Raw genomic sequence first — 13,697 nt, 5'->3', positions numbered from 1 at the left:
CACCTTAGTTTTAGCTGTCTGGCACCCAGGTTTTGGCCGTCTTGCACCCCCAAGGTCTCATTAAAAAGTGCCATGCTTCTCAATCTGGTTCCTTACTTTTTTCAATATTAGGCCCATATCTTAAATTAACCCAAATTCTAGATTTTCCTAGCATGTGGACAATTTTAATATTTGTTCCACTATTTTTTGTACAGTTAAACTACAGAAGTTTAATTTATATGAAGTTACAATAAAATCATGAAGATCATGGGGAACTGTTGACAACGATTGCAAGAAAAGAAATTTCTTAACGTTTCTTTGAGCATTAGTTTTCTGTAGAACGCTGCAGAATTTGAAAGCTCACCAATCATAACAGAACAATGGTTGAATACACCAATGATGATGCTAAAATATTTGATCATAGTAAGTCTGTAAAAGTGTTACAGATTGGATGAATTGAACATTTATATACATTAGCATGTAGCAGTTGTATAAATGATATGGACGTTTAAGATTTGTCAAGATGAACATTTAATGAATCAACTTGTAAATAATAACGCTTCATGTTTGGACATGTTGGTGCTTCAAGCTATTTGATGCATAATTGGAACTTTGTGCTGGATTTTTAGGTTACGCAAACAAGTTTTAAGGTTAACGAAGACTAATATTTGGGAACTTAAAGTTTGTGTTTTTTCCATCGGTTATTGTCGGTTTACAAATAAATTATTTTTGTATTGCAGTCAATAATGTTCTTGTTGGTGAGTTTCCTTCTTTTGGAATTGCCAAAGAATCTAAGTTCCAACAACTGATGCAACGAAATCAATCTTACGACGCCTCACAACAACCTTTGCATGCCTCCCAGTCAGAGATGTTAAACTACAATAAGTATGACACCTCACTCTCTGTGGAAGCTAAAGCATTTCAGCCTTCAATAGGTGAACCAACACTCATAAGCTGATTCTGTTCCAGTAGTTTCATGTCATAGTAAAAATTAGTTTTATGTTTTAATTTTTAAAAAGTTCTACTTACAAACTAATCAGCTTTATATATACAGTATATGTGCCAATAGGCTACTACACTAAGTCCTCCTTTTACAGCTGTAGGTAACCAGTTTTCGCAGCAAGCACCAATGCCCGGTATTCTTCCTCCTTTTGCAAATTTGGACATAAGTGGGAGCTCAGGTATGAGATGACTGTACCTGAACATGCTGTAGCTTCAGCTAATTGGATTTGTAAATGATTTTTCATTGTAATCTATGAAGGTGGCCCGACCGCAAGACCACCCATGGGAAGTCAGCCCAATCCATCCGCCCATGAGTTCATTCCGCGTAATATGTCCGCCCCTGTACTGAATCCTCACAATGGAGGTTTCAGCATTCCAGAATTTATTCCGAATCACCCAATGGCAAGACCAAATGGACCGCAGGCTGTGCGTTTACTTTGATTGTGTAGTTTTATATGAATCGTTTTCTTTATTTGTGCTAGATTTTTTATACATACGTGGTATAATTACCAGTACATGTGTTTGTATTATCAAGACATAGCACAAGTTGTCAAGAAATTTTATATGTGTAATAAATTTTAATGGCTTTATTCTTTTTGATACGGTGGTTTTTAGATTTGCTAGTTGGTTAACTGGTGGTTAATTCTCTGTTTAATGTTGCTGTTATAACTAAATGGAGAGCTTGTAATTTTTTAATTTTCAGCAAACCCCATCATTTATTCCTACAACACAGCAGCCGACCTCATATTTGATGCAGCAAACAATAGCAACTGCACCAGATGCACACATGCGTCCTCAGCATGTTCAAAGCAGCACATCTTCACCAATAGTAGACTACATACCAGGTAATACTGCCTTATAACATTCTTTCTGAGTCTTTTTCTTCTGGCCTGCCAGCTATTAAAAAAAATTTTTCCACGCAAGTTCAATGTTTCACAGTTTCAACAAAAGAAGGCTGTTGTGAAAAATGTTAATAAATTTTTTATCTGGAAAACAATATTTCAGTAAATTGCATTTGCTTATAAAAGGGGCGGCCAGTTTGTTGAGCGGAAATCATATGCCCTCCCCTGTCCCCGGTCCAGCTCTTGAACCCAAACTTTCTGCGTCTTCATCTGGTTTTGCCTCCCCTCCGTCACAGAATAATTCCTCAACGTACTACACCGCTGATAGCAGCACATCACACACCGCCGGTTCTCATGGAGGTTTGTGCATTTTTATTGAAAACATTATGTTAGCACAGCACAGACGATTAAGTTAAATTTGCAGGGTTTATTTGGTTTGGCATGAGATATGTTGTGGAAAAGCCTTGAGTCGATGCCAATTTTTAGTCACATTAAGACAGGCATACTACAGGAGCTGTGATCTTGCCAGTAGAGTTTCCTAAGCAAACTGTTAAAATGTATATGTAACTGTTAATATGCTAGAGGAAAAGATGTCAGAATCATAAAGAATAATAGGTGCACGAGTAAATGATTTTGATATCCGTGTAAATCTGAATTCCATTTTTTAACTTGGTTATCTTGATTGATCTAAGCCACTGACAACGAAGGAAATACTGAGACCTCTCTCCAGCTTCATAAACGGTAGAAATCAACCCTTTTTTGAGCATTATTTACATATGAAATTATTAAGCATCTTTTATATTTATAATTTTTTTATATTTAGGGCCAATCCTATAAACAAATACTTTTCTTGTTTCTTCCTGTTCTGTAACCCTGTTGTTTAAAATAAAGAATCCTGTCTGAATCTGCAACAGTTATGTTTGGGAGAATAACAGAAATGGTTGTAATGGTAATAATTAGGTTTATGCTCAGCTTGGCACATCCCTAGTAGAATGTTTCGAGTTGATAACAGTTGTTAGATACGAGCAGGTAGAAGAAGAGCGTGCACTAAAGACTTGAAAGTGAGGTTCAGGTTTATTGAGGAGTGTGTTCAAAAGTTTCTCAACAGAAAAGACGTTAAAGACGGCAAACAGACACATTTTAATGGTACTTGCTTGAGTTGCTTTGAATTAAAAATGCAGCCATGGCTATTCATGCTACTTACTATGACATAATCTTCAGTTTCTTGCTTCTGAAGATTTATTTAAATCTTATAAGTCCAACAATTTCTGTAAACTCAGGTTTTACCACCCCCGGCACCTCTTCCCCGTACTCGCGCCAAACTGTCGACTCTTTGTCAACCAACCACACCACGCCTGATCGATCGTCACCGCTCTTGAGCCGTCGGCTGGCAGGCACCCATCGGGGCTCCCCGTCATTAGCACAAGTGTCAACTGGTGTTGGCGTGAACATGAGTGAGTTGCTGGGAATTGTTTCTTGCTTTACAGGAATTGTTGGAAATGTTTTTTGTATCACGGAGTTCATTTTCATCCTCAGATGGAAAATGTGACAACGTTAGAACATGAAAATGTAATGATGATATCATTGACTTGTCTTGTTTTGCAGGTGATGCAGGTATGCTTCAGCAACCTGTTGCCCAGGAAAATGGGGGAACTACCTATTTCTACACACAGAAATCTAATCAGCAAGGAATGTCTGTGGTAAGACAGTTTCTGGTTTTGCCTTTTAAATTTAATATGAATCTTGTATCTTTGAAAGCTCATTGCTTATTATACTGTATAAAACCTGATACCTATATAAAACCTATACCCTGATAAAACGAATATAATTTGACAACTGGTTTAAATCACTTCATATTTTATAAGGTGATGCCTCCCTGTCACGTTTTTCCGGGCTCCCCTCCAAGCATTGAATACATGTCGCTCAAAGCAAATGCGCCATCTTTCTTCATGGCAAATGAACTCCGACAAGCAATAATGCACAAACACTCCCTTACCATGCTCACCGTAGACACAGAACAAGACCCAAGTATTATATTATATAACTCGAGACGTTGTGACAGTGATGTTACATTATTATAACATATTTTGTTTAATATTTTTAAACATTATTTTCATGACAAAATCACAAATCTGTCTATTTCCAGGTGTGCCAGCAGAGGTCGACAACTATCACAGTTTATTTCCTCTTGAGTACACTCCAGAGGCACCTCTGCAGAAATCGGGCACGTTTCGTTATGTCACAACTTGTTACAAAGCGATAAAGTACAAAGATGGCTTACCGTATTGCGTTCGACGAATTCACGGTAAGTCTAGAGTAACCAGTAGTTAGTTTCTGTTCTGCCCAGGGAAGTGAGGTTTAGTGTGTTACTGCTCTAACTTTGTTGTGTGTGGAAAGGATTTCGCCAAGTGAATGAGAAGTGTATGGTTCTTGTTGATATGTGGAAGAAACTGCAGCACTCGAATGTCGTTCAATTACGTGAAGTTTTTACCTCAAAAGCTTTCGGAGAGCATTGTAAGATACCTAACGTACTAATAATCAAATATGCATAATTTCAAATCCTAGACTTGGAAAAAGTAACCATAAAAAGCACTGCCTTAGGTTTATTCTTGTTTGTAGCTTTAATTTTTGCCCACGATTACTACGCTGGGGCAGAAACATTGATGGCTAGGCACTTTCAAAACCCAAACAACAATTACGCTTCCAAAACTAAATGGAATGGTGGCACAACCAGGCAAAATGCAGGTCGGTCCCATCAAATACATTCTCATCATCGCAATACTAAAAAATCACTAAACTAAGATATTCCACCTCATATTGAGGGAGCTTGTGACTTCATGAGAAGCTTTCTTACTCAAATTTGACTTTCGTAGAGAAGTTAGATTTTATTTCCTGGCATCCACACAACTGTAACTTGTTTACATTGTAGGCCTCCTACCAGAGAGCTTGATTTGGACATACGTCGTTCAACTTACATCTGCGTTGAGATGCATTCACATGGCTGGACTCGCTTGTAGGGTCTTGGACCCAACAAAGGTTATAATCACAGATAAGTCACGGTTAGTCCTGATAAAGACAGCTTCTTGGAATAGTGTAGGTGGCACTACTTTTAAGATTTTGCATGAGACTAAGCGTTTTGAATACAATTTTTGAAGTTAAGTTTTTTTACAAAAGTAAGTATATAATAGTTGGAATGCTTGCAATATTATGTTATGTGAACTACCTGTAGCAGTTTACAACACTTACTGGCATTTCTGATGATCAAACATAAAATTTATGTTATATTTATTCATAATTTTAATGTAAGTCGTCATTAAGTACATATTTAATCAGATCCCAAGTATGTGTAATTTATGAGTGGAAGCTAACATCAAGTCAAAATCTTGTTTTCTTTTCCTCAGCCTTCGAATTAACAGCGTCGGGATACTTGATGTACTTGCATATGACAACTCACATGCCAACCCCAGGGCCCACATCCAACAGTATCAACAGGACGACATGGTGTCTCTGGGAAAGGTACCTTATGTTAAGTGAATCAGGGTGTCGCGTTGCAGTCAATTTGAAACTATCGCTATTTCTATTGAAAAATAATCTGCTTTCTGAAACATCATGACATTATTTGTGCAGTTCGGCTTGAACAGGAAAAGTCTGGCCTTCAGGCTAAATGTCGCCTTTCCAATGAGTTTGTGTGGCCGATCAGCCATTTGCTATTCTACATATATATTTGTTATGGTTTTTGCGATAAATATCCTCAATGTATAGGCGTTAACGTTGTTGTGTTAATAATATATCACCGAAACATAATTATTTACATGTGTTAATGTGTCACAGGTTGTGTTAGCGCTGGCCTGTAATTCCATGAGTGCATTAAATCCTGACACTTTACAAAGGTCTATAGAGCTTGTTGTCATGAACTATTCAAGCGACTTGAAGAATCTTATTCTGTAAGTCTAAAAATTTCAAATTGGTGACAATGAAAATTATCTTCAGTAACGTGTGTTTAGCTACCTGCTGACGCCACAACAACGGCCCCACAATGTTAACGACATCATGCCTATGATTGGGGCTAGATTCTATATGCAGCTCGATGCAGCCATGATGAGGGCAGATGTTATTGAGAATGAGCTGGCTAAGGTGACATTGTCTAGGTTGTTGTTATAATGCGTAGGCCAGGGGTCGGCAACCTTTTTCTAACCGTGCGCCAAAACTAAATTGTGCAAGGTCCCGGTGGGCCGTACTAATTTCATCCCCTTCACTTTTTAAGCTGATTAAGTTTGTCTTTCATTGTCTGACCTATAAGCTTGGAAAAATTAGTATGCTTCGTGTCACAATGGAATTTTATGCGGAACTCCTTGTTCACGGAAACAGATACGTTCCAAATCAAACACGTACGCCTACCAAAATGGTAAATGAAAAAGTATTTGTTCTCCCATTCTTCATAAGCTTGGCATCAACTATTCTACGTTGCTTCGACATTGTCAGGTTGCAAGAAAATCGGATAAATGTGTGCTTATGTACTGATAATACCTCAATTCCTGTAATTACAGTAAATACTGAAACAAAGGTGAAACTGCTGAGTAACTTTCTGCAAATTTCATGCAAGCTAAAGCTTTGGAATATTAAAACATATTTACAAGCGTGAATTGTGATGTAACAAACACGGCACGATGAATCATAAAGTACGATTTCTCATAAGGGAATTTCTTTTAAGTACGCAATGCCAGATATCGCATAAAAAGGGAATATTTATAAAATATAATACCACAAGGCGGGTCATAAAGTTACAGTACTACAATTTGTAAAGGGGCTTCGGGCTGGATGATTTTGCTTGGCGGGCCGTAGGTTGCCGACCCCTGGCGTAGGTTGTCTGCTTCACATGATACAGTGCTTACAATATGTATTATAAACATTTAAGCACCGGTATTAGTGCTTTACTTTCAAGCATGACACAAACATACATCATCCTGTGATTATCTTGCTGTAAAATATAATTTCTCTTATAATATAATTAAATGTATTATCTTTTCTCAACAGGAGGTTGAAAATGGCCGTTTATTTCGAATGCTGGGTAAACTGGGAGTGATTAATGAGAGGCCAGAATTTGGCATGGAGCCAGCATGGTCTGAAACTGGTGATCGATATTTATTAAAACTCTTCCGAGACCATTTATTTCATCAGGTCACGGAGACCGGGGCACCGTGGGTAGACCTGGCACATATTGTGCAATGCCTCAACAAAGTAAGTTCGTTATTTTGGTGTTTGAAAAAACTTCTGTTCATGTTAACTTAAATTTCTTTACTTAAAATTCACAGCTGGATGCAGGAGTACCGGAAAAAGTTTGTCTTATGTCTCGAGATGAACAAAATGTGCTGGTTGTATCCTACGCCGAACTTAAGAAGGCATTTTCCAAGTGTTTTAATGAACTACTGGTCAATAATACCGGAGTTTAAAAGCCGTGAAGTGGTCGAGTAACGCCTGCCCTATTAGACCTGTCATTCCACCTGCTACCCTGTTAACTGTGACTCATCATGGGGATATTGTGCCTTTCGAAGTACTTTGCAAAATTGCAATATACGCCTCCTGCCATTGCTTGACACTTGCAGGAATTGTTTGTGGTTATGGGAAGTTTCTCGTGTTCTTACTTAACGTGAACATTTATGAAGTTTCTTCTTGCTGTTACCTGCCCAGCCTTTATGTTACAATGCCAAAACTGTATCTTAGTTCGTGTTCTTTTGCGTAAACGTTTGTTTCAGATTGGAAGTATGCAAAATGAAATACTTCTCTGTTTGACGTCTTTTGTCCGCTGCTTGAGGCCTGGGGCATTCATTTGTTTATTTTAACAGATGTCCGTTCATGTTTGGACCTGCACCACAATGACCATTTTGTGCTACAACATTATACTGCCATTTATCAAGTTCCCCTATCACGGGCCTTGATCTTACAAAATTTAGTATGTCATCTGTTTTCCTTTTGTATTTTGTCGTTATGCACCTTTTTAAAACTAAATGTATTTTTTTATAAAATAATTTCAGCCGGAGTGCAATAGAGGTAAAGAAATGTTTGTGCCGATAAGTTTAATAGATCAACAAGCCTGTTGTCAATCAATCATGTTAAACGAATAGTAACTGGAACACAGGGTCATCCGTTTTAAAACCAATTGTATAGATCTGGTTTTCAAAATACTTTCTGGCTGATTTTGGTATTGTTTTGAATCGTTCCACTATGCACTTATGTAACTGCATCAAAGTCGAGGCCTTGTATGGTGGTGGACCGGTATTTTTTAAACTAATGTTTGTATTTGAATCCAGACGAGGTCCTTGAAACAATTCTGTTGATAGGAAAACTAAAATGTGTTAAGTTCCGCAATTTTAGTTTAAATTTAACATTGGATAGTACAACATATTTGCATTACATTTTTATTTTGTTGTTTTCGAGTGACAGTATCCAAAATATATGTTGATTGCTTGTTGTTGGTCTTCCACACCGCTAAGAGACCTCAAATATCTGGGGGTTTGACACAAGTTATGTGTGTTGCACAAAGCACTACATAATGTTTGCATTGTTGGAAATTATAAACCTTGAAATAAGTTGCTCCAGCATGTTTTGTTTGTTGAAGAGATAGCGGATAGATTGTTGAGGTTGCCCACCAGTAAGTGAGTGGAAGATTATTTGGGTCCATACGAACACAAACATAGTTTCGAAATCTCTATAGGGGGATAGTCTTATATACAGCGATTCATTATCAAATGCTGAAGAAACCAACAAGCCTAACAATTGTGTTAGTGCATGTCACCAAATTAAGTTTGACTTCAGAAAACAGCTCTAACATGATGTAGCAAACAAGCTCATTTCTTGCAGAAAACTTGATGGTGTTTTTTTCTTAGAAAAAATATTTTATCAAGTCAATTTTCACACTAGCAACCATTCTTGTCAAAGCAGAGCACACCAGCTTAACTTGCTTATTTTCACTGGATTTGTAGCAGTTACCAAGCTAAAATATGTTGAATGACATAAAATTTCTAGCAAATGTTATTGAAAATCGAGCACAACCTTGTCTACACGAGTCGATTCTGTGCACAATAGCCTCCGAATAATATGATGTCAAACATAGTAACCAATAACAATATTGATGATTGGTGTTGATACTGACAACTGTTGTATTAAAAACTGATTTATGCTAAACTATTTATTGTCAAACCGTACATGTCAGGAGTTCACTCGGTTGCACAGATTTTGTAATAACGAAAGATTCTTAACTAAGAAGCATCGAGCAGACTAAAGACAACTGAAAGCAGCTGTATTTGAGCTGATCAAGTTAACACAAATACCAACTAAGTGAGCTGAAATATAAAAATATAATTCCAGCAAAACTTGACATGACAAAGTTTTCAGCCTGAACACGCAGCTGGTTTTATGAAAAGGAGACAAGGATTTTGCGACCAGGTTTAAAACAGAATTTTCATAGAGGCTTGAGGCCAAGTTTGTGTTCCATCATGAGATGAGGGTCTCCAATAACTTCAGAGTCGAGACGACCTAAAAAGAAACACTTTAGTATAACGACAGAGTGAATATGTTCAAAATGTCTGCAGCATGCAACTTTGGGTTGTGCTTTTAAACGGCTCTCAAATTTTATCTTACTTCCAAACACATCACTGGGAAGAATTAAATCGTCGGTTCCATTCAAAATATCTTTTGCAAAATTTGAGGAAGGTAACGACGGCAATCTGGTTACTGCTTTGTTCACAGCGTTTAGCTCCATTTGAATCTTCAGTGGGGCATGAACACCCTGTGTAACACGATCATAGAGGACAAAGTGTAGAAAGAAATAAGGCATATATACCATCTGTAAGTCAATGGTGTACAACAAACCACTACAAGACATGCATATTCCTCTACCTGTATATTTCGTAGAGTTGTAAGATTAGATTGTTTTGTTCTAACATCGTAGCTCTTTTCAGAATCTTCTAAGGGATGGGCAGTATTCAAATCACTTTGGTTTTGCTTTAGTCTAAATTTTACGTCAACTTTTAGATGAATTTTATACCAGGTGTACCAAATATGTCAAATTCATGGACCGAGTGCTACGTGTATTCAGAACACATGGAAATCTATCTCCACCTCTTTTTTTATTAACAAAAAGGAACGCTGTTTTATATTTATAAACTTCAAATTACAGAAGGAGAAAATACTGATAAGAAGGTATGCTGCTCACAAGTATACTGATACAATGCATCCTTCTTCAACAAATTACAGGTAGTTACTTTTCAGTGGTGGAAAGTTAGCTATGCAACCTGTATATTAGGATGTTTCATTTTTTCACCATTTTGGAATTTAAAAAAGCTTGGGGTCTCCCTAGGCCGTATTTTGGGCACAATGAAAGAATCTGAATTTTTTTTAAATTTATGACGTCATTTTGAGGTTGCACCCCCTTGTTGAAGTTTCAGTGGGGGTGCATTTTTCTAATTGGCGATATCTTGGTAACCGATTGAGCTAGAGCCATAATCAAGGTGTCTTGTGGCTGGTTTCCTATAACAGAATGGCTGGTTTCCTATAACCACTCAATACATTTTAATTGCATTTTCGCTCTAGAAAAAAAGTTATTTGAGAAAAACCAAAATTTTGACATATTTTGCCTACAAGTCAACATGTCAGATCAACTGTTTGAGTAAAAGTTACCGTAATAAGCGAAAATATTACCCTGAGCAGTCTACTGAAAATTGTTCGTCTTCTAGCTTATCTTCAAAGTATGTTATTGCTGATAAAATAAGAAAAAAGTCTGGAATCCAAAATTTCAACGTCATGTCAGATTCGGAATCAGATTCAGGAGATCATAAATCAGACCCAGATTTTGAAATCAAGAAAGTAATTGGTGGAAAATTCTATAAAAAAATTCATACGTTTTCTGTAAATCAGGAGATGTGCATGCTAGCTGACCGCCGTATGACTTCCATACGCCAGCACTCAGACCAACTGAGATCTTTGGCACGTGAAAAAATCGCAGCATCTCCAACAACTATTTTTCGCAGAAGAGAGAAAGTACGAATGAAAGCATTAGAAAGATGCCAATTAGAGATAAAGTCGTGTAGTGCAATGCAACTGTGTTATGATGGTAGGGTGATTAACTCACTTGACCGGTATGTTTTTGTTGGTCAGTTGTTGGATGACCAGAATAAAAAATGTGAGAGAATTGTTGGTGTCAAAACCTTTCCCAAAGGAACATCAGTTACAGGGGAAATACTTTTCTCCACAATTATTGATGAGGTATGCGGTGATACTCTAAATAAGGTGTACTCAGTCATGGCGGACACTACAGCTGTTAACACAGGCAGGGTGTCAGGAGTAAATAAACGCTTAGCAGATTATTTTAGTTTGACCATTGGTCATGGGATTCATACCTTGGAATGTTTATTTCATGTCAATGAAATATATCTGTCCCATGTTATTCGTTTCATAGAAGGTGGAAAAAAAGGTCCCAGAGCACTTGAAGATGGTGCATTACTGAATATTATAAAAACAATACAGAAGCCCGTTCTAAACGATTTAATTCCATGTGACACTGTAACTATTCTGATTACAAAGATTGCAGCACTGCACATAAAAAAAGGAAAAAATGGTAGACAACAGTTTCCGCAGTGACGAATTGTGCTTGTTAGTGTTAGCTTCTCATTTGCTGATGAATGTTCCGGAAAATCTAAAAAACCTTTTAACATACAAACAGGAGAGCATAAGTCACTCACGATGGATAACAACTGCCAGCGGCTACCTTCGTCTTCTGCTTTTCAACATTGGAAGTCAACAAATGTCCACAAATCAAAAAAGAAAATTAGAAAAAATTGTTTCATACATTGTTTCAGTCTATGTACCCTCTTTTGTAATGATACATTTGCATCCAAAAGCTTGTGATGGTCCTTTTCTTACTCTTTTCCAACGCAACCTTCTTTTTGCTTATAGAGAAATCCAGCCAGATGTTGCTGATATGGTAATGAAGTATTACTTGGATCATGCGGGACAATGGCTTGACCCCCAAAATGTGGCTTTGAGTGTTTATTCTGAGGTGCCACCTTACCCAATCGAGGCTGTTAAAGTATCCTCTTCCATGCCGCTATCCATCGATGTAAACAACTTGCTTATGAATCGTAATGCTGGTTTAAAACAATTTTTCACATTGAACAGAAAACAAGCTCATGGCATTGCTTCAGATGATGTTGATCCAGAATTTTGGAAAGCCATTGAAAACAATAATAGGTGCAATGAAAGGAAAATTGGATGGTTGAAAAATATTCTGCAGGAGAAAATTCGTGAAAACAAATCTACTTTGTGGCGTACTGATTTTCGTTTGCAAGCATACCTGTGCAATATGGATAACAATTAGTGAAGACAGTAAATTTTTGGGCTAACATGAACTGTTGTTTGTTGTTAGTTTAAAGAATAAAAATAAATTTGAATAAAAAATACAATTTGTTATTTGGCTTATGGAACTGTTCTTACACGGTAGAGTGACGCTAAAGTAGAAATCAAAGTCGCAGTTTAACATGATTGTTTACTCGATTTTTCCAGAACTACCGATGTAGCAGTTATTTACACAAACTGCTGTAATTTTAAGTTTATCTTAGATATATGTTTGTATAGCTTACATATAAAATATTTTGCTTACTTTTCATGGCGAATGCCAATCTAAAAGTTTACAATCACCACCAAGCAAAATAAAGGTTCGGTTGGGAACTACATTGTGATTTGCATACAAAATATGTCAAAACTTATGTTTTTTTTCAAAATTTCGGTTTTTCTCAAATAACTTTTTTTCTAGAGCAAAAATACAGTTAAAATGTATTGAGTGGTTATGGGAAACCAGCTGTTCTGCATCTTTTGAGACCTTGATCATAGCTCTAGCTCAATCGGTTACCAAGATATCGCCAATTCACACAAATGCACCCCCACCGAAACTTCAACAAGGGGGTGCAACCTCAAAATGACGTCATAAAAAAAAAAATTCAGATTCTTTCATTGTGCCCAAAATACGGCCTAGGGAGACCCCAAGCTTTTTTAAATTCCAAAATGGTGAAAAAATGAAACATCCTACTGTATATGCTTACCCCATTCTCAAAGAACTTTGAACTCCATAATTTCCACTCTTTTCAGAAGGAAATGTCTTGCTCTGATATCTTTCAGGACGCAGCATTTTCAGTTTTATGTAAGAAACGTTAGTACAATTTTACTACTTCAGTCTGCAAGCCAAAATTGTGCAACTTAAGCGGCTTTTTTATATTACATTACGAGCACTGCTATTGCAATGTTAAGTAGAATGTATGGCACTTATTGCATTAACCAAAGAGGAGAAAATTGTGAGGGCCTCACCAAAAAGACCATCCTGACTCCTATAAATATTTCAGTGGGCTAATAGGAAGTTCAATGTACGGGGTCAGTCTTTTCCTGTCGAAAAGAACCAAGTCAGCAATCATACATTTAAGCCAGGGATGTCCAACCAGCGGCCCGCCTGAGATTTTTGTGCCGCCAGCTAGTCATTTTCACTCCAAAGTAGTATTTTGAACTTTGAATCTTAGCCTATTTAAAATGTACCATCAGTTTTAGGGGCGCAGTAATAGTATAGGATGGGAGCAACAGGATTATATATAACTATAAGACTCGAAGAATTAAAGCACGCGTTTCTTTATGTATCCATTTTTCTTGAAATTTAATAGGTTCTGCGGCCCATTGAATTATTTCAAGTGACAATGCGGCCCACTATAATAAAAGGCTGGACATCCCTGGTTTAAGCAAACAGCTGAACAGAGTTAGTTATTGCACAAAGAAATAAATCGTATCATCGTCATACATTCCAACAAAGAAATCAATAAAACAACCTTTATACCCTGT

The 13,697-nt window shown here is 37.1% G+C and overlaps 2 protein-coding genes across 2 annotated transcripts; one reads left to right on the top strand and one right to left on the bottom strand.

Annotated features, from left to right (window-relative positions):
- Positions 1-176: 176 nt before the first annotated feature.
- On the top strand, positions 177-8,422 carry LOC143448382 (PAN2-PAN3 deadenylation complex subunit pan3-like). The gene is made up of 18 exons (XM_076948104.1): positions 177-402; positions 720-914; positions 1,077-1,160; positions 1,241-1,407; positions 1,685-1,826; positions 2,010-2,183; positions 3,104-3,277; positions 3,429-3,523; positions 3,689-3,851; positions 3,970-4,128; positions 4,221-4,337; positions 4,443-4,568; positions 4,753-4,882; positions 5,225-5,339; positions 5,655-5,767; positions 5,828-5,957; positions 6,858-7,061; positions 7,136-8,422. The coding sequence occupies exons 1-18, from the start codon at positions 360-362 to the stop codon at positions 7,271-7,273; spliced, it is 2,469 nt and encodes an 822-aa protein (XP_076804219.1). The 5' UTR covers positions 177-359; the 3' UTR covers positions 7,274-8,422.
- A 619-nt stretch (positions 8,423-9,041) lies between these two features.
- LOC143448390 (proteasome maturation protein-like) lies at positions 9,042-13,078 on the bottom strand. Its single transcript, XM_076948116.1, has 4 exons — positions 12,917-13,078; positions 9,720-9,831; positions 9,462-9,609; positions 9,042-9,356 (listed from the first exon to the last, which is right to left on the bottom strand). Exons 1-4 carry the CDS (start codon positions 13,000-13,002, stop codon positions 9,283-9,285), a joined length of 420 nt encoding a protein of 139 aa, XP_076804231.1. The 5' UTR covers positions 13,003-13,078; the 3' UTR covers positions 9,042-9,282.
- Positions 13,079-13,697: the final 619 nt, after the last annotated feature.

This window comes from Clavelina lepadiformis, chromosome 1, assembly GCF_947623445.1.
Source record: "Clavelina lepadiformis chromosome 1, kaClaLepa1.1, whole genome shotgun sequence".
NCBI classification, from domain to species: Eukaryota; Metazoa; Chordata; class Ascidiacea; order Aplousobranchia; family Clavelinidae; genus Clavelina; species Clavelina lepadiformis.
This window is presented reverse-complemented; position numbering and strand designations above follow the sequence as displayed.

Excerpts from the sequence above, each read along its gene's own strand:
- LOC143448382 (XM_076948104.1), top strand. The coding sequence starts at position 360 with ATGGTTGAATACACCAATGATGATGCTAAAATATTTGATCATA. Across the intron at positions 403-719 it reads TGCTAAAATATTTGATCATA|TCAATAATGTTCTTGTTGGT; the intron begins GTAAGTCTGTAA and ends TTTGTATTGCAG. Across the intron at positions 1,827-2,009 it reads AATAGTAGACTACATACCAG|GGGCGGCCAGTTTGTTGAGC; the intron begins GTAATACTGCCT and ends TGCTTATAAAAG.
- LOC143448390 (XM_076948116.1), bottom strand. The coding sequence starts at position 13,002 with ATGCTGCGTCCTGAAAGATATCAGAGCAAGACATTTCCTTCTGAAAAG. Across the intron at positions 9,610-9,719 it reads CAACTCTACGAAATATACAG|GGTGTTCATGCCCCACTGAA; the intron begins GTAGAGGAATAT and ends CGTGTTACACAG. Across the intron at positions 9,357-9,461 it reads TCCCAGTGATGTGTTTGGAA|GTCGTCTCGACTCTGAAGTT; the intron begins GTAAGATAAAAT and ends GTTTCTTTTTAG.